The sequence below is a fragment of the Larus michahellis genome, chromosome 5 (genome assembly GCF_964199755.1).
Source record: "Larus michahellis chromosome 5, bLarMic1.1, whole genome shotgun sequence".
NCBI lineage: Eukaryota > Metazoa > Chordata > Aves > Charadriiformes > Laridae > Larus > Larus michahellis.
In genome coordinates this window covers 72,213,885-72,233,276 of record NC_133900.1, presented here as the reverse complement: position 1 = coordinate 72,233,276, position 19,392 = coordinate 72,213,885, and the positions used below count along the sequence as shown (strand labels likewise).

Sequence of the window (19,392 nt, the reverse complement as noted above, 5' to 3'; positions counted from 1 at the left end):
AAGTAAAGAACTGCATAGAGACAGTCAGATTAGGCCTATTAAAGAATAGATTTCCAAACAATTCCATGACCTTTGAGTACCTAATACCTATAGGCTTCTCTAAGCGTGTGAGTTTCTAACAGTCTTTCTGGCAAATTCAGCAGGTAAATATTTACTGTGCTTAAAACAAAGGGATAACATATTTTGTTTGAGACCATTAACCAATTCCCAGTTTTCTTTCAGGTAGATGTTGGAGATATAGTTATAATAAAAGGCAAAGAGTATATACCTGCTGACACTGTACTGCTCTCATCAAGGTAGAGATGCCCACTGATGCTTATAGTGTAGAGGCTGGTTTCTCTACCCTGCATTTATTTATTTATTTATTTGTGATTGCTCCAAGGAAATAAGGAATAAACAAAAATGCTGCTGTTCTGAAGCGTAGTCTTTTATTCATTTGGGCATTTATAATTTCAGGCAGTGTTTCTTCACACTGTGACAACTACAGTTTTACAATTACACTGGCATTCAATTTACCCCTAAGAAAAACTTAGTATGTTACTTTGTTGTTGGATATAATACAAAAAAGGCTGATTCTCTGTCTAAAACTTCGACTTCAACTGCCGTATTTAACCAAGTTGGGTTTTTCATATGTACCTAACAAATTGCATCATATAAATAAATTAAAATGGATATATTACAGGGAACAGAAAAGTTTATAGTAGATATAGTCACCATTTTGATAGTTGAATCAGAAAAAAAAAAGTGAACGAGATGTGAACCACCAAATTAGCACTGTCTCTGAGCTGAATATTCACTTTATTCTCTAATATATATATATAGTGAATAATTTCAGCACTGAAAGCAGGACTTAATTTGTGGCATGTAATGCTGTGATTCTTTTACCATGGACAATCACAGGTTGTTTATCATCATTTCCTTGGACAGTTTTATTTAAGAAATCCACATCTTATGTGGAAGATGCACATTTTTCAACATCTATTTGATCAGGTCAATAGACAACATATTCTAAGAATTTTTGCAATGAAGATTATTTAAATATCAGTTTTACTTTGATTTATTACTGTATGTTTACAATGCAGTTTCCATATTTTTTTCTGGTACGAGCAGAAGCATTATTGTAATGTGTATGATTATGGATTAGATACAAATCCTCTATGATCGCACTGAAGTTAATAAATCCACTCATACATACAATTAATAATGTTAGGGTCTTATGTGTTTCTGTGACAGACTGTGTGGTGTAGACTAGTATATTGTTCATTCCATCTTCCATTATGTCTCAAAATTAAGTGTAGCTGTTTCTAAAACACTTCTCTTAAATTATTATGAAGTATAAAGTAGTTGCCAAATAACACTGTAAATTTTCCCCGCAGTCTGTCTTCAGTACTAATGTTTGTCATAACTTGAGATGTTTTTGTACTGAGTATCCTCTATAAACCTTTTACTTCTGTACTTCGAGAAACATTTATAAATGTTATTGGTTCTTCTCCACCATCTTCATATGCAATACACCATGTAGCAAAGAACATTTGTTCTATTGGCCTGATAATAGCTTCTGTCATGCTAACCCTAGTGTTTTGCAAGCAAAACAGATCACATTCTCTCAGAGCAACTTTATAATCTTCATGAGTAAGCTCCTAAATTTGAGTCTTTGTGTTGATGTCTTCACTGTTTTGCCCTTTTGGATTTGGAGGACACTTGCATCACAGTGTGCTCCAATTGTAGTTTGCACACAGAAAAATACCAACTGCCTGCAAAGCCTCCTTTCTGAGCCCTGTCCCTCCTGAAGGAATCCTGTATCACGTGTTGGTAAATTGAAATAATAGTTAGCCGCTACTGGACTCATCAGCACTGTTACCTCTTTGCTTAACCTCACTTTACCACCCTTGTCAGAACACACTGTCCAATGTGACCATTCCTCACCTTGAATTTTCCTGTCAGGTTTTCTTCTAGGATCCAGTTTGCAAAGGGGACTCCTTGAATTGTGATTGCTTTTCTGGGTCCAGTTCAGGCATTTCTTCCAGCTAAAACTTCCTTCTTAGTTATATTCCTAGAGTCCTGTTGCAGCCCACCTCCCAGGAGAGAACCCTGTGCTACGACATTACCTCTCATTCTGCCTCCATACCAGCATGTGCTCTCCTTCTCTACTTCTTATCTCCACATGGCCACACATTCTCCAGGAAGACGGTCTCGTCAATTTTGCGTTCCAGGTGTTCATTCGTGCCCGCTTACATTTTAGGTTTCAATACCAGTGCAAGCCTGTGGGCCTGGTTTTAATTCAAACTAATAATATTTGGTTCTTTTTACCAGCAATAGCAGTTTCTGGAGAATAAGATCTTAATTATTTTAGGAAACTATAATCTCTTACAGTAGAAAGACACAAACTTCTGGGATTTAATTCCAGTTGGTTCTTGCTAGTTCAGTGTAAATTGAAATTTACAAAGCTGAAACAAAATACAAGATTTCAACACGTCTACATAGAAAGGTTCTTGTCACCTGACTTTTCAGAAAAGTTGGTGGAGAATCTTTTGTTGTGCCTTTTACTTTTTTAATTAGTGTATGGAGTGGCTAGAAACTTTGTCAGTTGAGAAATAAGCATATCAACTTTTTATTTTTACTCTACAATACCAGTGTGTTCTGCAGCTTAAAATTGGTGCCTTAGAGTAAAACAATCCACGCAAGTAAAAATGAAAATATTCTAGCGCTTTTCCTTCTGACCTGATTAAAATAGATTTTGAAAAAATTGTCATCAGACATTTTAAATTAACATGTATTGTTTGTATAATAATTTCAAACTCTGTCTTTTTGTCTTTGTCCATTTGGTTTTTTGGTTTTTGTTTTGTTTCTTTTTTTTTCCCCCCCGTCACTTATTTTTGTTCTAATCATTTTCAAACTGGGATGTGTAGGTGGCAGTAGGGGAAGTAGTGAAAGTGACCAATGGGGAACATCTCCCAGCTGATCTCATCAGTCTGTCATCAAGGTTAGAATAAAGCAGTTGCACAGGATATGTGTATGTGGGTCCTCATATACCAAATATGAAGAACACTGCCGTGCTGATAATCTTTGCTTTGCTGTTCACCTTTCTTCACCAAAACCCAGACATTTATAAAATTAGAAAGGGTGCGGTTGCTAAGAGTACAGATCATTAAAGTGTAAATGCATGATAACTCTCCAAGAAATGAAATTTTGTTTCAGTCCTCTTTGGTTTTTACACTATCCCCATGAAATTTTGTCACAGAAGTTGTCATTGAATAAACACACACTAAAACACCAGGATAAATATAAGTTTAATTCCTTAGAGCAAATTAAGAAGAATATACACGTTTATACCAACCCACTATTTCCAGCAAAGAATGTAGTTTAATGTTGGTAGGACTGGTAGAGGACCCTCTGCACAAACTTGGATGTTGCACAATCTCTGCTGCATGCAATGGCAAAAGCAGCGCTGTTCTTGTGTATTGTGACAAAATGCATGTTTCTTAGAGACGTCAGCTTTATGCTATTGTCTGCACTGTTACCGCACTTTGTTTTTCCCTAACAAATCAATGGGCCTGCCTTGATCTATCTGTAACTTACTTTGGAGGTCACTGCTATCTGCTACAGTAATTACAATTAAGCATGTGTCTCACTTAAAATGTCTTTGCTGCCTTAGTCTGTTTCGAAAGTGCTTCACAAAAATATTGTTTGTTTTTTACTATTAACTGATAAAAATGCTAGAATTGTAATAAAGTTTTATACAGGTGATTCCATCCAAAAGATCCAAACAGAAGTTATTTACATTTTTAGAAAAGTTTGCCAAGAAGAAAATGCTAGCCTAAAAGGAATTTGTGATAATAATTTATCAGATCTTAATGCTTTTGCTTTAGAAAAATGTTAGAATGGCCTACATAACTTTATCCTGCAAGCATTTTAAAACTAAGTCACTTATCAGTAGCCACTGTTGCATTAAGAAAGCAAGTTTTAAAAAAACACGTGATGCTTCAATCTCATGCTAGAAAGAAGAAAAATATTAAAAGCTTTAAAGTGGTGTAGGGAGTAAACATTTATTCTTTTAAGTTGAAGAGGATTTTTATGACTTTACAAGATCAAGACATCTTTCTATTATAGATATAAGTAGTAAGTGTTCGATCCTCATGTCCAGAAAATGGGAGCTGAGTGAAGTAATTCAGAAATCTTGACCTGCTAGACCTGTTCTTGTTTAATATCAATTTGCAGAAAAGTAATTTGTCCTCTGTATCTCTGTCTTCATAGTTAATACTCCTATAATGTTTATAATATGTTTTAAAACCTGAAAGTATTTTACAAAATGCTGCTGTGTTACATATCAAAAAATGGTATTGAAAAAATTAAATGCAATAAGCCTTTTAGCAGTACATGTCGCATAGATGAACTATTCAAGTAGTAATGTTCTGCATAAACTTAAATCTTGTCATTTATAAAAAAGCTTTTTAAAATTGCATAGAGGACAGATATGTTTCAAAACCTGTGTTGTGTTATCCATAATTTAGACATTCTTTTATAAGAGAACACTTCACAAGAAAACTTCCATGTCTAAACTACTGCTGCCTACAGTAGTAGGCACTACAGATGTACTACATTTGTGTCTGTATCTTAATCTCATGTAAAAACATAGAAAACTTACTACGTACAGCATTTTTAGCAGTGTTTCATGTAAGGTAGGTAGGTTTTGGCAACCTTTTCTGAAAATGTAAAGTACTGTTGGTTTTACAGATTTGGCTGTAAATTATTGTAGTTCCGAAGATTTGATAAGAAAAAAAAAAAAAAAACCCACAATTGCCTAAATAACTTTTAAAAGATTACAGAAAGTTCGTGGATTTTGACATTATAACTTAAAACTAAGGAATTTTTTTTCTTAATAGTGAACCGCAAGCTATGTGCTACATCGAAACATCTAACTTAGATGGTGAGACAAACTTAAAAATTCGACAGGTAGGAGTTTCATTTTTGAGAATATCACTAATATTACTTTCATCTATCATTGCTTATTGAAACATATTTTATGACATTACTGTCCGGTTTAGAAGACTGTGAAATTTTAACGCTTTGAATAAAAATATATGGGTTATTGACATCATACAAGGTTTTGTTCAATTAATTAAGTGGAAGGAACAAGTGGTTACTCCTAAACCATACCTTGCACTTTGGTTTAGGGTGGGGTTTTTGGGGAAAATAGGTGGAAAGAGTTGTAGTTGGGTATTAGTTTTGTTTTAGAGGATACATGAGGGAGAAGCCCTGCAGAAAGAAGCTGATAATGCCAATATTGTCCTCAAGGGACAGGTAGGGAATCGTAGTTTTTGACTGATTATGCAGTCTCCATGCCGGGACATTCTTTCTGAGTTGCATGATGGGTTATGACCCTGTCTTCATCATGATGTTTCAAGATACCAAGGTGACTTTTTAACTGTCTGTAGCAGCGGTGTGATAGCGAAGTGGTAGCAGTCCCATTATGTTCCCTTAGCGATACTGTTTCTTTTGGTTTTGCACTACCAGATTTATAGTACATTTAATTATTGGAAAGTGATTTTTGATGTCATTACTAACTAATTTTGTTTACAGGGTTTGCCACTAACATCAGACATAAAGGATATAGAAAGCTTGATGAGACTTTCAGGCAGAATTGAATGTGAGAGCCCAAACCGACATCTCTATGACTTTGTTGGAAACATCAGACTGGATGGGCATGGGTATGTAAATCCAGCGAAGATCATCTCAGTATGTTCTATCCAACAGTAGATAGCTATATGTTGTTAAACTACTTAAGTTAAAATATGAATAGTAAAGCCTTTATTCTGTTAAGACCAGAGAGGTAAAAATCTTTTCTGATGTATTCTTTATTAGACTTCATTCTTTAAAAAAACAATGGGTAAAACTGTACTTCTAATGTCTACAACTTCTTTTTTGTACTAATTGACCTTCATAAAGCAGTAGCTATTAATAATAGAAGGGAGTGCTAATCAAATTCTAATAGTTCTGGAATATCTCTTCTTAAGTATCTCATCCCTTGCCTGTTAAGTTTCTGTTATAGAAACTGAATAGAAGTAGTTTCTTTTCTGTTTTTTTTTATTGTTGTTTTCTTTTGTGTGTCAAAGTCTGGAGTGGAACTGAGTCTGTCACTATATACCTCAAATTCTTCTAATTTGGTGTCTGAGACATTTAATACCTTAGCTTACTGAAAGTATGTTACTGTAAAAATAGGCAGGTTCAATGCAATTGGAATATACATGCTTGTAAAACTGCTTCAAAAATTTTTAAAATACTTAAGTGCTTACCAAATAGTGATACATGGAGTGTTCTATGGGTTTGAACCGAACATGATGTATTAGGAGTATGAAGTTCATTACTAGTTCCAGAATTGGTGAGTCCTTCATTCCCAAAGACTTAAAGGATTTCTTTTTTATTTGGTAGGCATTTATTTCTCCATATACAATATTATTCATGTTTGTGGTTTTAGACTGATATATATAGTATTAATTAATTATTAAATACCTTTTTTTTTTATATTCCGTTTTTTATTTACTGATTTCTTACAGATGCATTCCGGGAGTTTTCAGTCACAAGAGGGTGGATCTATTCTAATTCCACTGTACTTGTCGTTAAGAAGAGAAAAACATTTACCTGTAATTCTTCTCTGAAGGTAATAGTTATAATAGATCCACACATTCATCCTTCCTCCCTGTCTAGAGAGAAAAACATATTTTTCTTTTTAATCTAATTATTTAATTTTAAAATCTGATTTAAAAAAGAAACATTGAATGTGCTGATGGCTATTGTGCCTCAAGACTGTGTAGGAGGAATGCCATCTGCTGGTCAAGCAATTTGTCATTTGAGAAATTCAGTTTTGGAATATTTTGAATAATAGTTTCTGTGCAGTAAGATAGTCTAGAAGTGTGGCTCTAATATAATATTTACCTTCAGTGAAAAAGAATTGCAGGTAAGTAACTCTTTTTGGATCCTGACCTTATTTGCAACCTGAAAAATCAGGGATGAGTTCTCTTTCTGCTCATATTAGAGGTAGCACAGGTTCATCCAACTGATATTTATTTATCCAGATCCTTAAGACCTTCCTACCAGATTACGTAGATCCAGCAGTTGTTATTTCCTTTTTATCCACTACCATGTTAGCATTTTTGCAAAAACACTGGAGGATACTGAGAATGTATCTCCCTCATCTTTCCCTTTAGATAACTCATGAGTGCCATAAATGTTGTATCTGGTTGAACTTTTCAGTCTTTTCTTTTCCCCTTCATGGGAGAACAACACAAAAAACCAAAGGTTCTCTTTTTTTCCTTTTGGATGCTTAGTATTCAAGGAGGTAGAATTCCACTACAGTTATTTTGCTTTTTAGCTAAATCTGTGGACAGAAAGAGGCATTCTCAGCTTTTGAGTGTGTTAACTCTTATCTATAAAGCGTGCAGCTCTTTGTTATGCTCAGGAATATACAGAAGCATGTCACTTGGTTTGAGACAATGAAGACAATTGCTAGAGAAAGGAGAAAAGTTCTTTTAGCCTGGATAAATTTGAAATTATGATTAGACTCAGAGAATGGCTCAGAGAAAAAGGGTGAGCAAGTTAAAAACAAGGGAAGATATTGATTATCCAGACCTAAAGTAAATGTTTTCTTGAAGGCATACTGAAGAAATCTTTGGATAAGAGTGAAATATGCTTAAGAAAAAAATTTTGATATGCAAGTTTTCAAATGTGTCTTAGAAACTATTAGCTCTTAATATACCCTTGACAGCCCTGGCAGAAAAGTATTTTGAAAGGGTATTTCCCCATTGAAAACATCCCTTACGGAATGCAGCCCAAGTATGTTGCTGAGTCATTAGTTACATAGCATACAAGAAGAATCAGGTGAATTGGAGCAGTTTTGAGAAGGCTGAGGCCAGGAAATAGAAACTTGAGGGTTCTGTCAAGTCATTGCACCATCACTTCATTAGAGGTCAGCGTGACACCTGGCAGATCTGGGCTTTTTGTGTCCCTGGTTTTGCTGTCTGTTTTCATCTCCTCGGTCTGTGCAGCAGCTCTGCTGGAGACGACTCCCATTGGCTGCAATCTCAATTCTCTTCTCATTGTCTTCCCAATAACAGACCCTTGAGGAGAAATTCCTGTCCCAAGTTGGAGAAGGGTATCCATTCCATCAGCTAGTGTCCTGATGGAAAAAAGAATCAAGAAAGGACTTTACTGCATATTCTTCACAGTTTTGAAGAGGGGAAAGAGGAAGAGTCTTAGAATTCACCTGACTCTACAAGGAGTACAAGAATTAAGAGTGGAAAGTTTTGACTTCTGCCTTCCTAGAGACTCTTGTGTTAGTAAAAGGGATAGGAAGTCGTAGAAGCACAGAAAGTCTTTTGGCATTACAGAGAAGGTCCATAGTTGAAAAGGTTTCCAATTTATCTGTGGGGAACGTAAAAGTAACTTACCCTGGTTAAATGCCTTTCATCTTCTGTGACATTCTTGTTCATGTTAATAGACTAAAAATATCTAATTATTCTTGGAATGGCATGTAATCCATTCCTTATTTGAAATGTCTTTGTGGTGTGCTGATGAACGGTCCAAAAGTCTTAGAATGATTCTGATCCAGGCCTCCAAATAAATAAATAAAAGTGCAGAAGGAATCTTTGATGGCAACAGGAGTCCCTCTTAATGATTCTTGTGTAATTCAAACCCCAGCAGTTCCTTTCATACTAGAAAGGACATTTATTCTCTTAATTTTGCCATGATATGAACAACATCTCAAATAAAAGAGCAGTACAGTTGAGATTTAGAAAGCAAGTAAATCTCAGTATGTTTTATATTTCAGTTTTCTTTTTCGATTCCTTCTTTTGATGAATTGCCTGCACCTGGAAATTATTTTCCATGGCAATATCATTCAGCATTTCAGTTGCTGAAACGTACTTACTTGGTGGGGAGAATGATTCCTTAAACAGTCAGTGTGCTATGTGATAGTTTCCTGAAAAGTAAGCAGACTAAGTTGTAGTGGAGTGGGTTTTTTATTTATTCGGTTTTTATGTAAAAGCACTCAAATATTTTTCCAGATAGATTTTTTTTTTTGTTGTTGTTTGTTTCTGCAAATTAACATTGCCACTGCTAATTTTAGGGAAGAATGTGGGTTTTCCTCTTTACTTGCAGTCTTTGACTCTTAAAAGCTTGTGTATGAGAGGAGAAGGGGACATGATGTACCAGAAACAATTGTTACCTGAAACTTACTCACTGAGGCTGACATCATGCGCTTTGTGCTACCAAAAATGTTGCCCAATATCCTGGTTTCCTCAGACTCTTTATAGCTTATATATCAGAGATATAGTTGCTGTTATTAAGCAATTTATTTGTGATCTTCATAATGTGTTGGTTTCAAACAGCTGTAGAGGTAGTAGTTTTAGGTTAGAATACCAAATACTAGAGCACTGTTGACAAGTCAGAACTGCTAGCTGGTATTTATAGAAAGAAAAGTGCAAAAATAGGGTATTGTTTGTCCCACGAATAGAGTAACAGTTTTCCAAAACTTTTTATATTTTAAGAAAAACCTGAGCTACAGTATATGTATAAAGTCATCTGTCTGAAATTAAGACAGTTAAATGTTTCCAACATCTTATGAGGTTTTGTAGCTCATTTACGCAGTGCAGTTTGAAAAGAATAACAGAAGGAAATTTACTTGGTTTTGCAATTTAAAGCTGTGGGAAATACTGTTGTGGGTTTTAAACAGTTAATCGTGTTCATAAAGGGTACTTACTTCACTGGAAGAGTGGATTATATTGATAGTTCAGAAAATTATTTCACTTGAAAATTCGTTTGGAAAAACAAGTTTTGTAAGACTAGTTGAGTTTCATCTTACACTTAGTAAAAAAACTTCATGAATCAAAGGTAAATTAGCCCCTGATAAGTTTCAGTATGCTTGCTATGTAATACCATATCTTTAGTGTCCATAATCAAATTAAGTGGTAAGTAATATTTTTGCAAACTTCCATTTTTGGACTTGCTTTAAACTGTCCCATTTTCTCTCTGTCAACACTCCCAAAAAGTTAACTCTGAAAATTAGGTTCCTAGCATATTTATAATAATCATCTAAATTTTGAGGAATTAGCTAATAAGATTTAAGAACTGCTGGTTATGTTTATTTGTTGACATTGATTGTTTTAACGCTAAATTATAAAACTCCTTCCTTCTAGTACTGTTCCATTGGGGTCTGATCAGATTCTTCTACGAGGAGCTCAGTTGAGAAATACTCAGTGGGTTCATGGGATAGTTGTCTATACGGGACATGACACAAAACTTATGCAGGTTTGTCGCTTGGATTTTCTCTAAATTGTCTGGTTTGTTACCTTGTTATGCCGTTATACAGCACAGAAAATCCTGTCAGAGAACATGGCTAGATTCAATATATTAGTTAAAATGCCAGTAATAGAGCATCTTTCTTACGAAGTAAAACCATAAAAAATAAAGCAATTCCTCATTATTATTAGTCACTTAGTCACAGAGTAGTTTTTCCACTAGTAAGCATATTCACTGATTGTATTTTGTAACTTGTGTTTTGAAAACTATTTTATGAGCAAGTTGGATCACTATAGTTTGCCTGTTCATCTTTTTTTATTTTTGACTGCTCCTAAAACTGTCCTCTTGTGGAGCTTTCTTTCAAGTACAAAGGTAAGCATTCTTGTCAGAACACGAAGAGAAACTTTATTTGCAAAATGAGGAGGGAAGAGAAACATTCTCAGACTGTGAAATTACTTTTCCTACTGCTGTGTGAAATATCAAAATTGAGATGCATTTGTTGAGAAAAAAGAATACTTTCAGATTGGTCATGCATGTCTCTTATTTATTGCTTTTCTGATTTGTAAAACAGTTTGGAAATGTTTGATTGTATTAACAGTTGTCTTCTGTAGGACTGATAAGGTGATACAAATTTATTTTTAATGTTTAGTGTTAGCTGTTGCTGTTAGGAGTGTTCTGTGTGATTTTTTTTTTTTTTTTAAACTGCCTGTGACACAAATCTAATGTTCTGATTCATGGATTTATAAACTGCCTTTTTTTTTTTTTCTTTTGAGTGAAACAGTTATGCCATTTATGATGATGATGTTTTTGGGAGAATAGAAAAGGATGCAGTAACATGTAGTTTGAAAGGTGAGAACTGTGTGTACCTCTTGTAATATTTAATAGCCACTGTTGTTTTTTCTCTTGCAGAATTCAACAAGTCCACCTCTTAAAATGTCTAATGTGGAACGGATTACAAATATTCAGATTTTGATTCTGTTCTGCATCCTTATTGCCATGTCTTTGATCTGCTCTATTGGTTCAGCTATATGGAATCGAAGGCATACTGGAAGAGACTGGTATCTTGATCTAAACTGTAAGATGTAAAATAGTATATTAATATTTCAGTGTTCTGTTGCCTTTCATATTTGGAAAGGAGGATGATGACCATGCTTTACACAGTGTGGTTTTTATCAGTCTGTCTTTATTGGTTGTTGACTGAAGGCATCCAGCTAGGCATATCACACAGCAAGTATAAAATTTACCTTACTGTGCTGTCTGAGCTCTTGCTAAGTTCAGGAAGGGGAGCTGTGTTGTTTGCCTCTACATCTCAGCAAGGTCTGTATCAGCATTCCACTGGAATAAACAGTCAGGTCCCTAGACATCAGACAAAAGCCATTTTCAGCTATTACCAATGGGTTACATTTAAAGCTGCAGTGACTTTCCTGAATTTTTAAGCTCTTTCATCCCAGGAGACGATGCTGTGGCATTATAACTTTTATACAGGGATCTAACTAATTATTGGCTGCCAACGTGAGATTTTAGCAGACTGCTCCTAAAGAAGGTAAAACAGGCACAACAGATCTCATCTAATGTGTTACACTGGGTGGCTGTACTCACAGTGGATGCGAGGCAATGTGATGTTATGGAGGCCTTCATGGCAGCATGCAACATACTGACATAATTTGACATTAGGTGAGGGAATTTGCTTTACAGGAAGTTTTCATAAATATACTTTGTGGTCAGTTACTCACGTTTTCAGCACTTCTTACAGGGGGCCCAGAGCCGCCTTCGCTTAGGCAGTAGAACCAGAACTAGAGTTTCTGCTCCGGAAACAACAGTTTTGAATACAAAGCTGCTGAAGGTAGTCATCAAAGTAGGGATTTGGGAGTGGGCTGGTAAGTTTTAAAAGAAAAATCTTAGAATTTTGATTTGAAGGCACTCTCCTAAAGTTTCTGTTGAACAAAACAGTTGTCTGCACTTATGATGAACTTCTGTTTATTGAGAACCTTGGTTCTGTTTTTTGATGCTGAGAAAGAAACTTCTTTTTTTTTTTTTTTTTTTTTTAAGGAAGAAACTTAACTTTTGTATTTCCATGTTGAGGTGTAAAAAAGTGAAATCATTAATGGAACACTGATAATTTCCAGTAATATTAAAGGATGGCTTTAGATGTGCTGCTTCGCTTGTTATTTTTCATCTGATTCTTCTTATCAGTGCTTTTTGTTTTTTCCTCTCTGAGAAATGTAAAAGTTGTCAGAATGTGTTGGTTAGTACAGTAGTGAAGCAGTTCAGAAGCTTTTGGTTTTAGTCCTGATAAAAGAAACATGAAATAGTGGCCACTGATATTTTGTCTGCTGTTCAAATGATTATCCTTGTCAGTTTATTTTCTGCTATATGCCCCGTGAAATGTGGGCATATTAAATGAAATTGTGCTGGGTTTTGTAAAGTATGCCCTTTTAAGGCTGCATTCAGCTCCTGCTTTTTCTTGTAGCAGGTACTCTTAATATGTAAGAAGCAATTTATTCCCCTTTCCCTGTAGTTGTTTAATTTTTATGTGCTAGTGAAACAGGTTCCCAGCAGTGCCCCATCTTTCTGAATGCTATTAGTATTTAGTTAGAACAGTCTGTTGCCTGTGGATGATAAAAGAAGTGGTAATGTTAACAATAAATATCTTAATATTCTTTTATTTACAGGTAGCAATAGGTATCAAACTTCCTTTCATCTCAGTAGTCATTACTGAGAGTATCGATGTCATAGAGAATGTTAGCTGTCTGGTCTTTTAGACTGCTACTTCATTTGATGCTGGAATTGGTATTAATGAAAGTATCCAAAACCTGTTCTCTTGGATCTTAGAGTAGCAGCCAGATCCACATTCCATAGGCCGTGGAAATCTGTCTGAGACCGTTTTTCTTTGAGAGGTCTTTGAACAGAGACAGGCATGCTATATCTTGTACCCTTTTGCCATAGTGGAGAGCAGACTGCTATTTCCCATTCGCATCCTCTCTGAGATGCTACTATTGGAGGTATTTAAAACTTCCAAAGGGAAAAGCAATATAAAACTGCTTGTTATAAATCTTAATATTCACATTTCCAGTTCTTTTAGAACTCTCGTTAAACTCTGATTTCATCTTTTCTTTTCATGTGGTGTAAATTTACCTTTTTCATAGTATTTTGCTGGCTGGAAGGAGAGAATAGGAAGGTGTGAGGGTAAATAGAGAAAAAAATTCCACTCCACGTTTCCCCATTTAAAAATACAACATTCTAAAATTTAGAGTTTAGAATATAGTCGCTATATAGAGATATTCCCATATTATGATCTTAAAATGTAATGAAAGAGGATGGCTGGTAAGTTTGCTTTTCAGAAATTGGAGATGACAAAGATTGCTAAATTTGAACTCCACTTTATAATAGAGATCCTTATCTCTTTTAAAGGTCATATTTATAGGCAAGTCATATTGTAATTAATTCTCAAGTTTCTTCTTAGACATAGAACATTTAAAAAATAATTTTAAAACTTAATGCAATACTCTGAAGACTCTGTATATACGTACTTTTAAGTATTGTCTTAAATGTTTTTTTATTTGCTTTGGTTTTTGGCAGATGGTGGAGCAAGCAACTTTGGATTGAATTTCTTGACTTTTATCATTCTCTTCAATAATCTTATTCCAATCAGTTTGTTGGTTACGCTTGAAGTTGTTAAATTTATCCAGGCGTATTTCATAAATTGGGTAAATATCATTTTTACAATATCCATTGACTTCTAAAATCAAGTGGTTTACAAGTAAGTTAAACAGTTGATTGCTTGTCGTTATACATTTTTTTGCAGACTTTTTCCTAATGTAAATACTTAAGCTGTTTATTATTACTGGAATCTGAGAAGGTAATAATAAAAGGTTTTATTTACTGCTTTTATACCTGCACCAGTTTGCTTTCTGGAATGTGTTTTTAAGTGCTTTGTACTTTCTCATTATTAATATTCAGATCCCAGTTTCATCCAGAGTGATCAGAGAAGAGTGCTTTGCAGTCCAGTGGAGTTTTGTCCAGTTTCATTTCTTCTTTCTAAACATAGCCCATGTTTTGGATTTCTTATGTATTTTGATGATTTTTCCCACCACCACCATAGTTTAATGTGGGCGTTTTTCTACAAAGCCAGTGTCTGTTAGTATTATCTCCTACAAAACACGCGAAGATCATTTTGGCATACCTTAATTTTTTTTCTTAGTGAATTAATGGAGCAAAACAAGGGTTTACTCTGCCTGGGGTTGGGGTGAGGTATTCTCCTTAAAGGCATGTAAGTGCTTTTAATAGCATGCCTTCAATTTTTCCAAATGCAGATTAATCATACCATTCTGAACTCTTTAATCTGATACATTTAACAAATGTGTGAAATAGATTTGTGTGTGTGAGATACACTTTCTATCTGCATGACAGTGTATGTAGTAGCAGTGGAAGTGTATGTTTTAAAATAAAAGTTAAATCTTTTTGTGACCAGTCATTTGGTTTTGATTTCTCCATTTCTTTTGTTGACAAATAAGAGAATGCAACAAAATTATTCCTTTATGTTCTATATTCTAAAATAAATATTCAACAAAGGCTGACCCATTTTGAATGTGTAAATTGGCAACCGTAAATTGTAAATCCGTAAATTGTAAATCTGAAAGACGGCTTTAACTTCTGTTCCCTCGCCATTTCACATCATGAGGGATTAGGTGTCTTTAATGTATCTTAATCTGGGACTCTGGACACTTATTATCTTAAACATTATCTTTGTGTGTATGCATATCATACTGGTATAGAGAAGTTGGTCTTCTGCAATCTGTTGCACTGCATTGCCATACTTCATAATGTTTTAATCTTCTGCTGTATTTAAAAATAAAGTGTGTTTTACTTTTTTTTTAACAAGTAAATAACAAAAAAAAAACCCCACCACTTATGTACTCTATATTTATTGTGTACTCCTAAATTTATCTTAATCTTTTTATCTCAAGGTACATCTGTCTTGCTATTTAGAAGTGGCTGGTTGTGCATACAATATAAACAGATAAGAATGACTTCCCTTTAAGGGTTACAATGTAGTATTACTGCTTGTTGCTAAATCTATTTTAGATACATGGGTACAATGGTTTTCAATGATACAAATCACTGGAAATAATCAGAGTAAAATCTCAAAGAATCATATAGATTTTTGTTTTAAAGAGGAAATCTAATTTTTTTTCTGGGGACTTCTGGAAGTGATGTGACTGTGTCTGTGGCTTCCCATGTTGAAATTGTCATAAGTAGATAACTTGTATTCATGTTCAATCTGCTACTCTACGCTTACCTATTCTATTTTTTACTTTTGTAATAAATTGTGGAAGACTAACTTTTAAATATATATACTTTTTTATTTTTTAATCTGTAGGACATAGACATGCACTATGAACCTACAGACACTGCTGCAATGGCTCGTACTTCCAATCTCAATGAAGAACTTGGACAGGTAGAAAAAAATTACTGGTTCTAACTCGGTATTGGAATTATTCATGTGGTTTTACAATCTAAATTATTAAAACAGTGTGATGATTCATTTAAAAAAACTTATATTCTTGCCTTACGCTCTGCTTATTTCTGTTCTTCATTTTGTCAGATATTTTTAAAAACACTTTGCAATATGTGGGAGTTACATTTTTGAAGCCAGTATTAAATGAACAAACACTGCTTTATGTACCAGTGTGCATGTGGTAATCACAGAAGGTTGAAGTGTGTCATTAAATTTACAAAATCAGAGGAATTCTAAGCTTTAAGGCTGGCTGTGGCACAAAAATTTAGTCTCCGTATATACGCTATGATAACATGCATCTTCAGTATGTCTTTTTTTTTTTCCACACGTACTGCCTTGCTCAGAAGAGACAGTGGGTATGCTTTAGGATTTTGTCATTGTTGTATAAATTCCCTTTTTTTTTTACCACTGAAGATTGGAAGCAGTCAGTGGAACGGGGGCTTACAGCTGAATTAAGCCCTAGAAATTTGAAATGAATTCTTCATTTTGCTTTAGAGTTCGCTTTTAATACTATAAAATCAGTTAAGGTTTTTACAAGAGATCGCTCACCGTACGTTGTTCATTTTGTGGACGATGACTTTGTAGAAGTGTGTCTGGGGGACAGGGAATGTTATGTTTGCAGTTTCAGCCAGCTGTATTTGCAGCCTTCCTTTAAAAACATGCTGAACATCATTATTTCTGTTACACTGACAGGTGATGGTAAACTGATTCTGTGGAAAAAACATTATGTGCTCAGTTAATTGAACTGTATTATACACAGAAGAATACAATTCTTGCATTTCCTAAACTAGAAGTTTTCATAACTAATTATTTAGTTTATTGCATGGAAATGTAAAAATTGTTTTTAAGTTTTAAGTTTCCAAGAACAATAAATAACAACATCATTTTAGCCATGTAGCAAACAAGTCTTAGGGACTAATACTTAAGAGGTCTGCATTTGGGAAAACAGCAGTTGCAGGTTACAGTGTTCTAACATTGGTCTACATAGAGGACAGGGCCTTTGCCTACTGGGTTTAAGAATTATGTGCAGATAGCAGAAAAAATTGTTTGCTTCCTGGCCTTAAAGGGGGGAGCACAAGCTCCTCTACTGGGGAAGAGACTCTTCAATCTTAGCATTCCTTCTGTCTCATTTTACGCAATCTGTCTGGTGTTTTTTTCTCTCGCTGCAGTTAGCTTGTTATTCACATTCCCAGACACATTCCCTCTGTTTGACTTTGACGGTTCTTGCCTTTGCTTTTTAAGTTTCCTCATTGAAGACTCCTCCAGCACCAAGATCTAGTCAGGCTTCTTGGGATGTCCACTTTCACTTTCTTGACAGATTGTTAATTTGAGCAGATTTTTGTAGGCAAACCAAAGGGAGACTCTGCTAACAAAAAGAGCAAGTGCCTTCTCTGAAGTACATGCGGGCTGCACATAACGAAGAGAAGATTTCCTCCAAGAGATCTTCAGGTTTTAAGAAAGGCAAAACTTTGATGTTTGAAGAAAAGGTTGAGTTTCCTTAGCTGCAATTCCTGCTTTCCCATTCTGCCCACACAAAAAAATACAGTTTGAGGCATAAACCTGGCATGGAAGATTTCTCTAACTGCTCATTTCGCTAAGTCGTAATCCTGCAGGAAGAGAATCTTTAAATAGGAGATGCTGCGTAAATTTTACTAATACGTAGCCTTATTAGCTCTATGTATAATGCAGTTAATTCCTAATGAAGAATACTGTATTTTTTTAATGAGAAATAAATTTTAATGAATAAAAGTTAAAGTTTACCTTTGACTAATAGAGCCTTTGTTTCATCACAGACCATTTCTTCGTATGTTAACCTTTTTCTTAAGATTAGGTTTGAACTAAATTTCAATATATCACAGATATGTGTATTTCAGCTTTAATTTTTATAATACTTTAACTAGTGGTTTCAGAGAGGAAGGGTTTTATGATGTTAGGGAAATAGGAGAACTGGAGTAGGTAGAAAGGAACATATTTCTATCCCTGCAACTTGTCATTCCTGAACTGTTGGTTTTTTTACTAATGTTTTGTCTTGAAGAAGATATTTCTAAGTCAAAAAGAGGGGTTTAAAAATGCATATGGATACTTTTACCTTATTGTTTTCTGTCAGAAATGGAATATTTTACTAGGAAAGCCATTGGTTTTCACTAGTTTATTGCATTTCAACAATACATAGAGTGAGGGACAGTAAAGTATGCCACCATCCACTGAAGCAAGCTTAAGCTTCCTGATATCTCAGTTGGTTGCCATGTTTGGAAATGTGTATCAGGACTGTGCATCTGCCACATTTATGTACTGTATGGTGTGTTTTTTTCTACAAACTCTGCATATCGCAGTACCAGTAAAAATTCAGTGTGTTGATAGTCCTGAATTCTACCAGAGATGTATATAACTGCTGAATGTTAATGTATAATGAATTTTATCATTTCTTTAGGTCAAATATATATTTTCTGACAAAACGGGTACCCTGACATGCAATGTCATGCAATTTAAGAAGTGTACTGTAGCAGGAGTTGCTTACGGGTAGGTATTTTTATATACTTTTCTTTATCTGTGTGCCTCTCTCTTCCTCTGCCTGCGTATGTGTACCCATGCATTAATAGTACAGTTAAAATAAACTTACACCTGGCAGTACCTACAAATATGAATCAGTTTGTTTGGTACTATGAAATGTTACTTATAAGAGGTATCATCACTTCAGTCATGACGTCTTTTTGCCAAGAGAACCAATACAAAGTTTAAATACCCAAGGCTTAATGGTGTAGCATAACTTCAGTGTGCATGTTTTTTTCTATCGCTCAGTCTGTTTAATGTTGTTAGTAAAAAGAACTCTTCCTTCATACTTGCAAAAACTTGTTTCATTGTCCATGCTTCATATTTTATATAGGCATATGCTCTTGCACTAAATAATATGCAGGGTGAACAAGAATTTGAATTACAGTACTGTGGCATTAACGACATTCAGGTGGCTTTTATGAATACTGTTACAGTGGCATAACTCCAAATATCAATGTTGCTATTAAGAAATCTCTCCAAATAAATGCAAACAAAGCATGTTACTATTTCTTTGTCGGTAGTTGCAGCCAACTCCTTCAACAGAGTTGGTAAAAGCCTCAAACTTCTAAGGCTGTTTACTTGAAAATACTCATTAGTGGAATAGAGCAGAAGAACCTACATTGTAAATGCCAGTGTGGCTTACCAGTATGTGAGATGCTGGACTTGGGCCAGTCTCGGAGCATTCAGTAGCAGATAATTAGACACCTCCAGAACTGGGCAGAGATCAGGCAGAGGTTATGAAATTAAGCGTTGGGCTTGTGCTAAAGGTGATAATTTGTGGCTTTACCATTTGGATCCCTTTGAAAAGTCCTAATTTTCAGGAGTCTAATTTAGGCTTTCTGTTTTGAAAAAACTTAGATCCTTAATGCATTAACCATACTGATGATATTTTAATTAACAGTTATAGTTCTAACTCTGATATTTCGAATACGTATGTAAGTGTGTGTGTGATATATATTGGGCTCAATTTCAACTACATGAGGTAATTTTATGACTGCAGAGAAACTGCTCTGAGCTACCTATTTTCA

At 34.8% G+C, this 19,392-nt stretch overlaps 1 protein-coding gene across 4 annotated transcripts in view; it reads left to right on the top strand.

Moving 5' to 3' along the window:
• The window catches only part of ATP8A1 (ATPase phospholipid transporting 8A1), a 123,443-nt gene that overhangs the window by 25,405 nt on the left and 78,646 nt on the right, over positions 1-19,392 (top strand). For 2 of the 4 annotated variants that reach the window (XM_074587941.1, XM_074587939.1), the window contains exons 7-14: positions 2,910-2,983; positions 4,884-4,953; positions 5,581-5,708; positions 10,191-10,302; positions 11,203-11,368; positions 13,873-14,000; positions 15,674-15,751; positions 18,243-18,331. In XM_074587941.1, coding sequence (XP_074444042.1) covers positions 2,910-2,983; positions 4,884-4,953; positions 5,581-5,708; positions 10,191-10,302; positions 11,203-11,368; positions 13,873-14,000; positions 15,674-15,751; positions 18,243-18,331 — 845 coding nt within the window. Of the gene's footprint in view, positions 1-222; positions 297-2,909; positions 2,984-4,883; positions 4,954-5,580; positions 5,709-10,190; positions 10,303-11,202; positions 11,369-13,872; positions 14,001-15,673; positions 15,752-18,242; positions 18,332-19,392 lie in introns of all 4 variants that reach the window. The other 2 variants (XM_074587940.1, XM_074587938.1) reach the window with 1 other exon arrangement.